At 34.6% G+C, this 16838-nt stretch overlaps 1 protein-coding gene across 1 annotated transcript in view; it reads right to left on the reverse strand.

Moving 5' to 3' along the window:
- Positions 1-16838, reverse strand: part of LOC149411093 (MFS-type transporter SLC18B1-like) — a 39963-nt gene that overhangs the window by 4914 nt on the left and 18211 nt on the right. Inside the window, exons 2-9 of the mRNA XM_089647700.1 lie at positions 9525-9694; positions 7900-8047; positions 6510-6696; positions 4347-4462; positions 2162-2355; positions 1443-1538; positions 1030-1198; positions 483-604 (exon numbers count right to left, since the gene is read on the reverse strand). Of these exons, the coding sequence (XP_089503826.1) occupies positions 483-604; positions 1030-1198; positions 1443-1538; positions 2162-2355; positions 4347-4462; positions 6510-6696; positions 7900-8047; positions 9525-9694 (1202 nt within the window). The remainder of the gene's footprint in view (positions 1-482; positions 605-1029; positions 1199-1442; positions 1539-2161; positions 2356-4346; positions 4463-6509; positions 6697-7899; positions 8048-9524; positions 9695-16838) is intronic.

Genomic DNA, 16838 nt, shown 5'->3' on the forward strand with positions numbered 1-16838 from the left:
GACAGATGTTAAAGAAGCTAAAAGCCTTGCTGCTTTTCATGGATTATGCCTAATTACTATGAAGGATAAGTTTTAGATGCATTGTAAAATTTCCATTGTCATAGAAATAAGAAGATATAAAAATGTAATTTTTTTATAACTAAATAAAAAACATACAACAAAAAAATATTATACGGTGCTGAAAATTATGATCAAGTAGGTGCTCTAGTAGAAGCAACCCAGCAGCGGACCTAGCAAGAGGTGGATGTACTGCGTTGAAGAGGATTGGAGTAGAACAGAAGGACTGAGGATTGCGGTAAGAAGGAGGAAGTATGCGATTAGAGAGGGACCTCAGCCAGCGGAGACCATTTAGAGAGGGGTACAAATCCCACCGTAAGTAAGACATCATTGGGCAGTTAATTTCAACTAAAATACGATTATATACAATTATGTTGTATACAATTTTATCTTGAAACGAATGGACAATTATTATTTGTATTTACCTCTTCAGCGATCCATTCTCCCTCAGAGGTTCATTGTGTACATCATCTTCATTCTCCCCAAGCCTCTTGAACTCTCCGTACTTCTGTTTGCCGAATGCCAGGTAGATCAGCATCACAATTCCCTGCAAAATATACAAAAAGTCTGATTACTATCTAAAACGGTTTCCAATTACTTTAAAAAATCTCCATTCGAGATCAGTATTTTATATAATATTTATAACTGTATCGTATATGAGATTGCAAAAGTGTATACCATATACACACTGTTTTAAATGATATGAATATGTTATTTTTTAATGATAAACTAATGTTTATAAGACAAGGTTTTTATACATAGCACAAAGGATAAGAAATTAATATAAGTAATAATTAGTTGCCTATAATCTAATATTCATAAAAACCTTATCTTATAAACATTAGTTCAAAAAAAGTAAAAATAGTAAAAATATTTCACCAACAAATGAAGATATAATATGTCTTGACGCCATCTAGTGAGAAATTTAGCACCAACAAAATTCCTTAGGTAGGATCAAAGAGTGAAACTTACCGATACTGCGTGTAGTACAAAGATGAAGATGGTGGACATCCTGAAGCCAACTTTATCAAACAGGAAACCAGAAACCGTGGGCCCAATGAAAGCACCAAGAGCAAACGTCGAAGTCCAGAGTCCGGACACCAGACCATAAGTCTCTATTGTGTTTGGGAATCCGTGACCACTGAAAGACAAATATTAATATAGTAAATTTTAAGGTTACAATATACAGCTGATAATATTAATAAAAATCCTACATCTTTCTTATAAAAAATGCAAGTGACAGAAAGAGAACGTTACACCCGAGCTCTTGGTAGCAATAGGTAGGTATCTACCATAAATAACAAACTTCTGAAAAAGGCTCCTGTAAAAGGATTCAACCATGGACGGGAGGAAATAATTAGTCTATTGTTATGCTTAATACTTACAAAGCAGTTTTCAGTGCATCAGTGAAGGATGACACAAGTTGACAGGACATTCCGAAGCCATGACACACCAAACCAACGATGACAATTGTGACAGACCTGGAAAAACAATCATTTTTATTTTTAAAAGTATTTTCAGTGTTTTTACAAACATCGACGCTAAATTTGATCTAACTTTGGGTTCTAGGAGTAAGAGACAATATCTCTTTTGTGGCTACAACTGACGTAAAGCTGCCGACATCAATTTGGTAGACGGGTATGAATACGGCCGCCCCAAGAACCGTTCATTTGATAACCAACAAATCTGCCATGTTTGGTGACTTAGTTTTTAATTCATGGGTTCATGGGGTGAGATTTGTCTTGATCTTGATGGCGGATGTGTCTACCCACCAGCTGCGTAATAGGGCGGGACGAATCGGGAGAGGCAGGTTGAAGGAGACCCTTTAACCAGGACTGACCGCATATTCGTAAACACCAGACATGTTATCAATTCAGGATATTTCGGCTATAGTCCGTTCAGGTCTAACATGGCCGACTTAGCAAGGCACCAAGGCGCTGATAATACCTAACACTGCACCCTTGAAGTCTTTACTGGCGCCAGGCGCCATTCGGCTCAAAGCCGGCTCTGCTCAGTTATTGCTATTATTGTCATTTGAAAAGCTTGCTGACTGAATATATGTATCATATTTTAGTCCAAAGCAGTAACATTTGTGATGACTCACGTATCGTTGGGGATGAAAGGAGCCGGCCCCACCATCAAGAAGCCGACGGCCACAAAGACGCAGCCGAGCACGCTAATCCACTTGGGGTTGAAGTTGGGCTGGTCACATATCCACCCCCAGGCAGGGGCCGTCACTGCATACACTCCCCCGTTTATAATGAACATCAGGCCCAGGATTACAGGAGTGAAGTCAAACTAGAAACATTAAAAAAAAATCAAATATATTAATTCCGTTTGTGGGTCTGCCTGTTATGTAACTCTGGTTCAATGAACTCGGATTTGTTTGGAATATAAAGAATTGTGTTAAGAATTCAGAGTTATGGGTAACCGGGCAACTCAGGACAGTGGCAATTCAACACGCTCTTGAATAGTGATATAAAGTCATGAAAAGTGATAAAAACTAGATAGGTTAGGTTACAGGCGTTTTTTAATCATTTTTTAAATTATGTACTATCATTTTTCAAAAGTATGTTGATTTGCCGCTGTCCTGTGTTGCCTCGGAACCAAAGTAATGATATCTATAATTTTGTAACAGAAAATTATGTCAATTGTCATTTTCAAAATAAAATAATTAAGTCTGCTTATAATAAAAAATATTATATCTTTTTAAATTTTAATTTTCAAATTAAAGCAACAAAGTACCTACTTATGATAGATATAATTTTTGGTTAAATTTGTGGAAAATTATTTTAATTCTATATTTGGTGTTTTTTTTTGGGGGGGGATTTAGAAAAACAACCCCATCCCATAGATAAAACTAACCAATAGATAACGATTTTGAAATTACCTGGTGAAATTTTGCACTAACCTGACATTCAAAATAAGAGGATAATTACTGTCTAATAGAAATAGCCAGTTTATCGGAGAAATTACATTTAAATTATCATTTTAAGTGAATGAGTTCTGTATAAAATAAAGAGCTATAATATCTGAGCTTAACCATTTTTTGGAGCTGATTACCTAGATTTAGAGCTAATTTTAGCTCTTAAAGCTAAAAGATCTGAGTTGGCAACTGATGCTTTAGTCAAAGTTTGTTCGGCGACTCCATTTTATAAGGCTGGTGGATTGGAGATGGAATTGGAGATGTCTGAAGAGCCGCAAACACTGCCGACTCTTGGTCTAGGAGCTTTAAATTATGAGATGCTGGAAGACGTGGAAAAGGAAGACGCTGGCTTTGAAAACTACATGACTGGTCAAGTTCAGTACTATTAAGTTGTTTCGGTCTGCAGGGTTACCTTCATAATAGCCAACCTCTGATAGTAGAGTGCATAAAGAGAAGATATAGAGGAAGGAATACACGCGTGGGGAAATATCTCCAAATGAATTTTGCTGTTATCTCCGAATCCGATTAATAGGTTTTTAGTTCCCATTTAAACTACCAAACATGCTCTATGACGCAACCACACGGCTACACAATCCTCTCTTGGTCTTGGTATTACCGTTGGTTCGTATGAGATGTCGCTGAATTTTGTTTGCCATTCACTTAACTTCATTAAATATAAGATTTTTATTTGCTACTTGCAACACGTATAACTCACCAATGGTGCTATCTAAGTACATTTAACATCTCTTACAATAGTTCTTTGTTTCAATTTTTACTGCCAACGGACATTTTTACATATGGGCAAAATGAAATAGCGTGTGGTCATATATTAATTAATTTTTTAAAAGAAAGACAAACATTTCCTGGTTACGAATAATCTGACAATATTTGTTTTGTGATGGAGGACTTAGCCAGCTGAGGAATTGAACACACTACACCTGGGTGGGACCCAAACGCGATGTCAACTCGACCACCGACCGGTCGATACATGTAATGATTTATATTTTCGGTTGAAGCCAGGAGAATCTTGGCTAAAATCTATGTCATTTATTGGGCTCATGCGTTTTGCACTGATGTGTGTACATTTGTCTAAAAAACCTATTTGTCTGTGAATTGTGCAGATTATTTTGAGGCTGTCATTTTGTCCATATATCGGGTACGTCATTTTATACATAACACTGTCAGTAACATGTTTTGCGTTGATTTTTAAAAATCTTTTGTCTTTTTTTAAATGTACATATATATTTTTATTTATTTTTAACTTAATATAGGCAACTAGTTCATAAATAGAGAACCCGATTTACACGTTAAAACATGAAGAGTATTTCATTTTAGACGTATTTTCCTTCCTTATTATCTTTACCTGACGAAGATGGGGCTCCAACGTGGCTTGCAGGAATCCAATACTGGTGCTGGAGATGATGATAGTCAAGGATGCCAGCATGACGGATGGAATCTTCAGTAGTGAGATCATTGAAACTGGAATTAAGAAAAAGCAATTCATCAATAACTTGCGTTTTACGAAAGTACTAATCACAAAATTTGCTTTTAAAACTAAAAAAACTAACTACTAACATTGGCAATCAATAAATGGTAAACAATATGCATCGTGTAATTGAGGCTTATGCGGAAAAACAGCATTATGTGAAAAACTGAGTTCTGAGATATTAACGGTTAAAAATTTTTTGGTTTTCGGTTTCTTTTGACTCTAGTGAGAATATACACATTGAAAGTCAAAGCGGGCTACCAGCCGTCACCATAGGTCTTGTAGAGTTAATGCACGATTATAAGATCCTCGGGAATAGTTCAAATTTACAAATTTTCCTCGTTCAAAAATATATTTATTTATTTTGACTGGAACCAGAGCCCTGCATGAACGACTGTGAACAGATTTCTTTTGGAAACTGCTGCCTCGAATCCATCATTGGAAACATCATCTGCCCATGATTTTCAGCTGGTGTGTGTGGAATTGCTTATATTTTATGTGATTTTTTTGTAGATTTACACAGTTTTTAACGAAACAATCTCTTCTGTTTTGTTTATTTTTTAACGTTCCGCTTCTTTTGAGAGAATTTGTCTTTTCAGCGTCTCATCTTTTTTAATGAAATGTACCGGTCACTGACTGCAGTGTGGTTTGATTATGAAGCCCTATTTTCTAGGAGGAAAGCAATATGAAGTTTAAGGTCTTAACCTTTTGAACGCGTTAATTTGCTCCGTTTTATCTATACCCGTACGCGGTACATATTTTCAAATACCTATGCACGCAATTAAATGTCAAATTATAGCATTCTGGCATGATTTATTGGACTATATAGACAGAACAGATTATTCTCAACAATATGAAAACAAATCCTCGTGTGTCAACACTCTTAGATGTTTATAAAAACAAAAACATAAAATTTCATACAAAGACGTACCGTATCTTTTGAATGTGGTCCCGCCATTCACTCGGCGTGTGTGTACTTAGGCCACTGCGTTGATAGACACAAGTGGGACACCATGATCACTTATCATTTTTAGTTATTTTTTTTTTATTTTTTTTTATTAAATATCAAAATAATATACAAAAATCAAAAAGTCCCAATAAACTACTTTAAAGTAGTTTGTCATTGGGTGCTTTTAACTTAAACAGATTATATCAAATGCATACATTCATATCATGAGAGGTGTAATACAATAAAAATAAAAACAAAAAACAATTAAAGCGTATGCAGTTAGAAATAGTTTGTATTAGAGTCTAGTACAAACTATTTCTTTCAGCTAGCCAATTTTTCAACAAAAAAATTCTTTTTATATTTGTACATTTTTTATTTCTGCAGGTAACATATTTAAACAATTTGGTATCATGTAGTCTAGCGTTCTTTTTCCATATTTGTTTACATGCTTTGGTACGATTAGTCCTTCATTTAATGTAAATCGAGTATTGTAAGTGTGTTCCAGTCTATTTATGTACATAGGGCTATTTATGTGCTGAAAAATTATTTTATACCACACAATTGCTCTTACCGAGAGGATTTTCAGATTTTGATAAAGGTGTGGAACATTATGCCTTTGTTCGTATAAACTTTTATGAGCTAATAATTTAACAAGAGAATTTTGAACTGCTTGAACATGATTTATATTTGTTTTAGAGGAAAATCCCCACGCTGTAATTCCATACCTTATGATATGAATACTAGTAATGAATGACATACTAGTAATAAAGCCATCCGTTGACAAAAATGTAAACTAAAGGACTAAAAGGCGCGAAGAGGCGCACTTGATTATCGATCTTTTTTTATGAAATACAATTTTATTTTTGAGAAATTCTTGTAGATGTCAGCATCGTGATAGTTTTACGAATGTCAAAGTGTGTAAGAAATACATTTATGACGAAAGAGCGCTGGAATATCGGCCGTCAAAGTTTCCGTATCAACTGTTGATACAGCCGCGTGTGAGTATGTTCTTTTTGCCCTAACAACAGTTGATACGGCCGCGTGCAAAGAGTTAATCATCTATCGAAAGCCAGATTTTGTGTACGACTTACCTCCATTCTCCGAATCTTCCTCCGGTTCATCGTGCTTCGGAAGAGCAAAGTAAGTCATGACTGCAGCTCCGAATAACACAGAACCCATCACAGCGAAGGGGGTTGAGTAGCCGCCCACAGAGTAGAGAGCACCTCCAACCATCGGTCCCACAATCAGACCAAGACCGAAGAATGTCTCCAGAGATGCCTGGAATATATTAAATATTCATTAAAAGGTTATTGCGCGTAGCATCACAACATCACTAGCCCCTGGAAGATGTCTTCCCGGCGGTCTACAAGAAAGAATTGGATCAGTCTAAGTCCTAAAGTGAACTATTGAGATCACTAGAAATTGAGGTTATAAACATATTACTCATTATACAGTGAAAGAGATTTTTTTTATCAGGACACAAAAGCCTTCGAATGTTATAATAAATTGGCATCATTAATTCGCTTAACTTTACCCTTGGAATTTCATCTTCCCACGACTTAGTTACTCCTTTGTCTGCCGGGGATAAAATGACATTCACCCACCATGCATTGTTTTTTCGCTAAACCATGTTGTTGTGAATTGTACCCTCTTGATTTATTTTTCCCAGAATAGCTACTTGAATTCAGAGAAATGTTTTTTTTTCTCTCTAATATTATAAAAAATATATATTATAAAGAAATATGAGAATATTCATGTGTTTTATTTTATTTTCCATAAAGCTAAATAAGTAATCTTCACAATAAAAATACACTTTATTAGGCTTTCCTGAAAATAAATACAGTACTATGGCTTTGAATATTAGAAAATTTATCATTTTCACAAATATAAGAATTCAAAGATGAAATTAATATATTTTCACGTGACGAAACGAGAGTCTTGATTGATATTAAGATATTGATTAACGACTCTTTTTCCTTACCAGGTGAATGAAAAATATTCTTGTTTGCCGTTATGTTATAAAATACAATAATTTTTTTTTTATTTTTTTTTATTTATTAAAAGTATACAATACAGAATATAGTATATTATATAAAGCATTGTACTCCCAGGAGTTAATAAACTCATTGCAATCAAGAGCAAATGCGGTGAACTACTAGTGAATACACGGTGGATTCGTCAGCACACTACGGGTACAGACGAGGTAGATTTCTCGACACACCAAGAGTTAAAAATAAAAATTGTGTCTTTAGATTTTTTTAATAAAGGATGGATTTTCCCTACTCCAGAAATAATAGCGGAAATTCTTGCTTTTGCAATGACGCAGGACTAGCAAACGATTGAACTCACATTGGTTTGGATTACTCGGCTATAATATTTGCAGAGAAATCAAACTATTGTTTGTGTCATAACATAGCATTTCAAAGCTCTACAAGCAATGATGATTTATATAATAACATAAAATGTAATAAGTGAACCTACAAACATGGTGGCGACGTTTTCAGGGAACTCCTTAGCTATGATGGCAAAGGAGGCGGTGAGGAAGGCCGCATTGCCCATGGCTTCCACTATCCTGATGATAAAACTCAGTATGATGAAAGGATAGTGCCCCTCCACTTTGTCCAACATTCTGGAAATAATTCAGTTACATTAAACACAGATTGAAAAATATTTATCATAACTCTCCCTAAGCAATATACATGCGAAGGATATAAAGACCTACTGCCCCGCTAATCTGATGACTTCATCATTATTTGATCAAGAAGCAAAAGCCCTTGATTCTGTCAACCGTCTACCGTCTACCATCTGTCGTGGCCATCGCCTCGATGTCGACAAAGTTAAGAATTTCCAAAACCTTGCCCAAAGTCTTCTCAAGTATGGAAATCACTCTAAAGTAACAATCTTTTTCCTTTACTGCTCCTAAAAATCACCTCAGTCAAAATCTCCCATAACTTTCAGACTTCAGGTGAATGTAAAAAGAAATCTAGCAGAATATGAACATATCACATGATATAGAAAACATTTTAATACCTAAAAGACTGTCCCTAATATTACATGGTAACAATAAGACAATTATCATAGAACAACTAATACATAAATGATCCCGTCAATTTTAACTTTTCCCTTGCTGTGCTAAAAAAATCCACGCGTTCCGGTGCTGTGTAGTCAATACACATCTCAAAATAAGCGATTTAATATCGGAAAAATATGAATATTCATAGCTAATCGACTAGGTTTATTATATTTTATATCAAAAGTGATAATAATTGTAATTTAATTGCTGAAAACATGAAAAAAACCACCGGCAGATGCTAAAGAAACGTGCGAGGGGTCCACATCTAATGACGGTTCGCGGCCAACTGGCTAGCGGCTGGCGGCTGGCACAAAAACAGCTGTGCGGTCGTAGGTATCGATAGTCTAAATCAAAATACAACTGCAGACGTGTGGATGTCTCATGTTTCCGCATAGCAAATTAAAGCGAGACATCAATAGCGTGTCATTTCCTCGCACACTCTTCGCGTATTAGTATCACACGATTTATTGTATTGGTGTATTTGTTCCTGATTTTCGACCAAAATCTCTGATTTTTAATTGAATTTGAAAACTATGTAAAATATTATTTTTTTAATTCAGTGCATAAATGTATAACGGAGGAATACCTAAAATCTGAACCCAAAATTTATTATATTTATAGAGTTATGAAAGTTATTAGAAGCAATGTGTAGTAAATACACACCACAGATAAGGAAAGGTTAGGCACTACACATTTATGTCGTTTGTCTGTTGACGTAAGTTCAGTACGTCATTTTAATTAACTAAGTCTACTTTTAAAGCTAACAAGAGTTCTATCTTTTCTCAGCCTGTGTTTGAATCATGTTCTAGTATTATATATGTATCTATGTTAGACGGAAGATATACAAAAATCTGGACCAAAGTCTAGTTCTTTGCGCTGGTTATATATGTTTCTACAATTCTGATTTTGCTGAAATTTCTGCTCTAAAAACAGGTCTCCATACAAAAATTGTGCTACCTTTAAAAACAATGCCATTCTAGTCTTGCGGGTATCCTTTAATTTTCTGCCAATTGTTTTTTTTCAAATGTCTTACCCAAAAAGAATGGCACACGTCCCTGTGGTGAAGATGCCTCCATTGAAGAGAACTCTGGGCCCTATCTTGTTGAGATGAGTGCCGTACAGAGGACTGACCAAAAACACAACCAGCTCGAAGATACCGAATACCAGGCCATACTCCGTGGCCACGCAGCCTTTCTTCTCAGCCTGGAAAACAAACATTATAATTGGTTAATAATCTTACAGTATCAATCATTAACTTAACGAAACATGATAAGAAAAAGACTCAACTATTTTAAGACCATTGTAATATTATATAGATCCGAAAAACATCGATGGGCTGGTTGTGTAGAAAGAATATCGGATGATGGGACACAATAATTACCAACTGGGTGCCGCCATGGTATAAGTAATAGATAGTTACTCTTTTAGGGCTCTCTTAAGGACTATATTTGTTTAATATAAATGACTCTAAGTCCTCGAGGGTCCCTACACTCAGCAAGTGAATATGCAGGGGCACAGCAGGATGTTAGTAGAATGTTTATGAATGATGGGTTAGTATTTGTATAAGGGTGAGGCGAGGCGTAGAATTACTGTGAAACACAATTTTGAGAAAAGAGAAAAGGAAACCATAGATTAAACAAAACTAGAACTTATTAGCGCTTGGGTCTCACCCGAGCGTCGCGTGTTCGATTCCTCGGCTGGCTAAGTCCTCCATCACAACACAAGCAACATTTTCGGCTTTCTGTGGTGGTAGTAGGAGATTTTCAAACATTGTTGGGTTATTCGTAACCCGGGAATGTTTGTCTTTCTTTAAAAAAAAAAAATAAAAAAAAATAAAAATAAAAATATGGAATATGTGAAAAAAATCAGACATCAGCTGAAATAAATCACCTTAAGTAGTACGGGAAAAGGGATCTATCCTTCCCCTCTTGGGAGAGGTAACGGCACATTCATTTATATATAAAGTTCATAACTTATCTGAATAAATCTAGGTAACTTTATCGTGTTACGCAGTGTAAGAACAGAGTAAAATAAGAAAAAAATACAAATGTAAATGAAATCACAAAGCAAGAGCACAAATTATTGTTGTTCAGATTTTTGCAAAAGCCCAGACCAAAAGCACAGAGAAAAAATATCTAACACTGACTGATGTTATATGTAAAAGCGACACAGAGGCACAACAAGGAAGAGTTGGATAGACTGTGTGGAAAAGGATTGAAATGACGGAGGACTGGAGGAGAATAGGGAATTTTGTAAATAATGTATTTCAATAAAGTTAATTATTTTATTATGTGCCTCTTTTTTTTCTTTTTTTTTAAATGCATTTTCAATTTTTTGTAGTTGTTTTAAAAATTGCGTGCTATTTCGGCTCTGAAAACGGTCATGCGCCATCTTGACCGCTACGTCACAAGTGCTACGTCACACCTTTGCCGCCGCCGCCGCCATCGGTTTGCAGGATCTACTCAGGCCGGTCAACAGTGACGTCATCGTTCGCCATTGAACGCTTGATCAATCACCGGGCGTTCTTAGCTGCATTGAAATATTTCGTTCGCGCCTGTTTTTAAAGTCATTTTAACTTTGATAAATGATTTTTGAAAATTATAAAAACCATGTATTCTTGGGTCTGAAGTGTTTCTACATATGAATAATTAATAATAAGTGATTTTTTGGTGTGAAGAGAATTCCCTATTGCTAGGGACGAGAAAAGTTGTGACCAATGGTAAATTCCACCCATGATGATGCTTAATAAATAAATCATTTGGATTTTGATTTAGAAGAGTGTTATTTTTATAATGTACACTTCCTATCCTTAGATTATCCTTATCCTATCCTTAACTGGCATTTAAAAAATATATATGTACAAGTAGGTGCACAAATAATTAAAAATTCTTAGGTGGGGGTAGTTGGTGGGGAGTTGAAGGGGGAGGGTGGGAGGAGTCAAAATAAGGAAACATGGTTTGCAATTATCATTTGTCACAGGATATCAAGGGAAGAAGCCGTGTTTTTACTTACCCGGTTAATCTAATACTGATATGTGTCGAAACCGGTTTGTGTAAAGACTTACAGTAATGATGAAATATAGCTCAACACCAAAGTGGACGATTGAACCATTAACTCAGATGTAAATTTGGGCGCACGAGTATGCATGTTTTACAAAATGTCATTAAAGAGGAGAACTTCTTTAACATTCGGTTCATTGTTCTTCCGACCAAGTGTAGTAACGCTGCATTAAAGCTTCTTATATCATAGTATTAAACTCTACAATAAAATACCACTCTCACTCAAAAACCTCAACATTTTAACATTTAAATCTCAAATAAAAAGCTGAATACTTAATATGGGGAGATCTGAAATATAAAATATACTGATATCAATCAAAGACTAAAACCGAATCTACTAAACTGAACTACCTATACAAAAAAACACTATCTTACTTATTTTAAAATTATTTAAAAAAAAAAACTAAAAAAATTGTACTACATGATTTATTAAAAATTATACTATATGTTTATAATTAAATTCATATGTTACTTTGTTGTAATATTAATTTCTTATAATTAAATTATAATATTTAAATGAAATCCCCAGCACGGGAGATCCCAGTGAGGATATCATTATCTCTATATGTTACTAAGAAAAGAAGACAATAAATCATTATTATTATTATAATTAATTACCACCGGCGATAAAATAGAGAACATGTATTATTTTGAATTGTGGTATGAAAATATATATTTTGCAAGTGGAAAGATCAAATAGGAATTAAATATTAACATCTTTTTTATGTGATGCTAATTACCAACAAAGAAATAAAAAAAGATAAGAAATTGTGAATACCGCACATTAGTCCCGGCTCCTCAATAATCTCGGAGCCTATGGTACGAGAGAAAAAAAAATAAAAACGCAGAAGCCTACGTTATGAGTGCGAAGAGAGTGGTAAATTTTTTTATAATTTTAAGAAAGAAACGGAAAAGCGTCGGAGGCGAATTTTTTTAAATGTTATGTAATGATAATGTGGGGTATGAAACATTACATTCACCAAGACGCAGAAACATTGCAGCAGGCGTTTTTTGTTTAAGGCCAGGCCATACGTAGTAATGCAAAATCATGTGTTATTGGTTTGAAAATTTGGTCGCCTAGAAATGTTTCATAAATACTGCGAGTAGAATACATCTTGGCCTTTGAAATAATCGAGTATTTTTTAAATAAATCTTTTTATAAGCCCAGAAAAAAATAATGTAAAAGCCTATGAAAACTGCTTTAAAGTTCAAAATCTCCTACTCACGAATCCATTTTCTGTTATGATTTTATTGTATAATGTGGCAAATGTTATTTATAAAATGATCGAAAAAAAATTAAATATTTATGCCTGAACATCCACAAAATAAAATAAAAGGCACTTTTTGGCCATATTTTTTTCTTGCATGAATCAAAACAGGCGGATGGTGTTAAGAGGGAATCTAAACCTTATCGCCATCTACGTAAGGGTTGTTATTGATAGCGGCTCAATTTAAAATATTACACGACGTAGTGCATCGCCTTAATCTAATGAACTTAGCTAGTCCTCTATGATTGCACAAGCAATATTTTCCGCTTAAATAAAAATGTCCAGTGTCCTCAATATGCATCGTTTGACATTTAGCTGGGGTCCCCCACGAGTTTAAGGCCCTACGGAAAATTTGATAAATTAATTTCCGAGTCCTGTGTTAGCTGACATTATGTTAAACTTATTTCCATTCGGGCCTCCTGTATAATTCTGTCTCATAGAAATGAAAATGGTTCCAATGGTAAACCCCGAAATTACTACTATCGATCTATGCATAAATAAACCACTCTCTAGATCGATATCTTCGGGCTTTTTGTATGGCGCCATTTTGTCACCCCCTTAACCACAGACAACCACAGATAAAACGGTCGTTTGGTCCAGACAGGTAAATATATCGTGGACCATAAAGAAATCTCAAGGACATTTAAAAAAAGTGCAAACATAGACAATATAACTGCACCCAACTAACATCGTTCATTCACTAGCCGAAAAAAAATATATTTTAAAAATAAAAATATTGGAATGCAGGAAAAGGAAAATTAAAAAAAACCCACAGCTATGCACACATCAAAATATTTTTTTATTTTCAAAAAGACAATTGACAGTAATACAAAACAGGGTCAGTACAACCGATGTATTGAGCATTGATTTATTATTGAAGTAGAAGATAATAATAATTTATCTAAACAAAAAATGAAACAGAACAAGACACAGAAAAATAAAAAGTAACGGTCTCAACTAGGAATCGAACCCAGGATTTCTGTCTTACTGCAACAACTTTAGGATTTAATTTGACCTTGCACAAAAATACAAGAATATATACAGAAGTCTGTTATATATATACAAATGTTATACATATCGCAGCTGCCGTCTGGTCCCCAAAATCTCCAAGTGCGTCTTCTGTTTCCTGGGAGAAAGGGCTGCCGTCAGACCAATGCAGCTCAAAATGCCCTTCGTCTTACCTAGAAAAAGACAAAATTTGAGACCAATGATTCTATTCTAGTATTGTACACATATTTAATAAATTTCATGGATTAAAATTAATTAAAAATATTTTAAGAAAAAGGGGACATTAATGGTGATCGATTAATTCACTGTTGAACTTGTGAACTTTCTTGTAGGTATGGGAAAAAATCGCGTTTTACGCAGTTTCTGCAGAATTTGTAGGGAGCGAAAACAAAACTTCTTGAGCGAGTTTCACTGCAATATAAATTAGGTGTATACCTTCAGAATATTCCTTCAAATGACGAGGATTCCACACTGTTGAAGCGTACTGTAGGTGACTTACATCTTACAAATATTAGTTAAAGAGTAACAAATTTAAGTGTTAATTATTACTGCCACAGCACTAGAAGTTATTCAAATTCTCCTGCAAGGGTTTCATATAATTTCCACAGCTTTGTCGTCAACAAACATTATTGAAAATGCTGGTTATATCTGAATAAGGTACTTACATGATGCAATTCTGGAGAGGTTTAAATGACCTTGTTTGATGTAATCGTGGCTTTGTTTAGCAGTTTTAGCATCCTAATACGTGGTATAGTATCGCGTCGGAAAACGGATACGTCTGAAAAGGAAAATTAATTAAATTATTAGCCAATGAAGTACATTCAGGAATCAGGAACGAACATTGTATCAAAGAACGAGAGGTTAGTACCTGTATTTAACGGGTTCGGGTCCTTCTTTCAATTGGTGGAGATAGACCGGATAACACAACACAGCATTAATTTATCACCTTTCTTCTAGCACGTAACATTATTTTTAGATGGGTGAAAGAAAATTCAAAATATTTACGCTAAAATCTTCAACTGACATTTCAACTTACGAAATGGCGTCTTGGAAATTACCGTTAATTTTTATCGGAGCATAAAGCATGCTTAGCTTCTCTTTCTGTTACACAAGTCGCTATGGTAGAGAGTGAGAGATCAAACTACAATTTTTGCTCTAAGCCAATGAGATCTGAGCTTTCAGCCACAACAGCTTTGTCTATAAGAATTTGGGTTGGGAATAACTCCTCCCATCAGGGTTACAAGGTTATGCGGGAGTTATACGCCCCTGGATCTATGGATAAATCAATAGTAGATACCAACAGAGACATCTATTGACATACACTGATATTATAAAATAAATACACCACACACGAATATTTTGGTGAACAGCCTTAGAAGTCGACGGAATCTATGGCTGTTGTTATAATATTCTGATATACAGGATTTTCCAATAAGAGGTGTTATTTTGAATAGTCCGCTATATCGGTAGATGTTTTTTTTAAGCTATAATTTTTTGACATTTGACAAGTAGAAACTACGCCATTAATAAAAATGGAACGATACACGCTTCAACAACGAATTAAAATTATTAAAATTCACTTGAGTGAATCAAATGCAAATCATCTTGAGTGATGAGGCCCATTTCCACCTCAGTGGCTTCGTCAACAAGCAAAATTGTCGCATCTGGGGCTCGGAAAACCCAAGAGTTATTGTTGAAAAGCCTCTATATCTACTGTTTGGTGCGGTTTATGGTCCGGCGGAGTCATTGGACCTTACTTTTTCGAAAATGAGGCTGGAGCAACAGTTACGGTGAATGGATTGCGCTATCGAGAGATGAAATGATTTTTTATCCCTGTAGTATTAGAGCGAACACGTAAAAAGAGAATATTATATATTGTGATCGGGCCGTTTGAGTTCGTTTTGCGGCCGTGTTCTTTTAATGAGACTGCGGAATAGAATTGAAAACTGCCGACCCCTAGTTTAGGTCACTTATTTTCGTTATGACGTTGTGTTAGGTTGAGATAAACAATAGTTATTTTAATCGATGGTAATAAAAAATAAGAAAAATCCTTTACCTACTTAAAAAAATGTGATTGTTGTACGTCGATGGGTTGGTAACCTAAAAATTCTTATCATTTCATTATCTAATATTTTCACGGAAATATTATACAGAGTTTAAATGGACAATAATTTTATTGTAAATAACAACTTAAATGATCCGTTTTATTATAAACATCAATTATACGAAGTATTTTTGTGAAATCAGAGAATGTCGGGAGAGTAACGCACGCACATCTCGTATTTTTCAGAAAAAGTTTTGTCATAGTAATAATTGAAAAATAAATAAATGATAAGAATTAAAAAGTGATAAGTTTTAATTAGCCATTTCTCTTAAAAAAATACTTGGTTTTTATCAGTTTGTTACTAAAAATAAATTTGCTAATATTAAATTTGCTGAAACTACTTCTTGCATTGAACCTTAACTGACAAAATACATTAAAAAATGAATTTATTACTATCTCGGTAGGTATGTGAATTACAATCAACATGAATTTTAATTAATAAGCAATGACGTTACATTAAATGTATATATATAGATGCACTGTAGAGATCTCAAAGTGGCAAGTCAAAAGCAAGTCAATTGTAGTGCTTTCGATATCGTAGTTTTATTACTAAACTACCACGCGTAGCGTAAGGTCGTATCTCTATGTAAATTGCATTAAAAAAAATTCCAAAAGTGGCATCGTGTGTGATCATTCGTAAATAATAAACACCTAGCTATTGCACCTCTTATTGAATTATTTCCTCAAGATTGACAAAACAGGCTTATACCTACAAACTATCATGTTTAGATTTGCTTTTTGCTTGGTTTTATATGTCTAATGGTGAATGTTATATTATTGCTTTACTATTCTATATTTATATTCTTCACAATATTTTTTTTATATAAACTATGTAAAATGGCTGACCGATCGCCCTCGATTTAGCAGGCCACTACAACCTGTCAAACGCAGTATATTTGTTAACAATA

The sequence above is a fragment of the Hesperophylax consimilis genome, chromosome 26 (genome assembly GCF_061612785.1).
Source record: "Hesperophylax consimilis isolate HC1 chromosome 26, BYU_Hcon_1.0, whole genome shotgun sequence".
Lineage (NCBI taxonomy): Eukaryota > Metazoa > Arthropoda > Insecta > Trichoptera > Limnephilidae > Hesperophylax > Hesperophylax consimilis.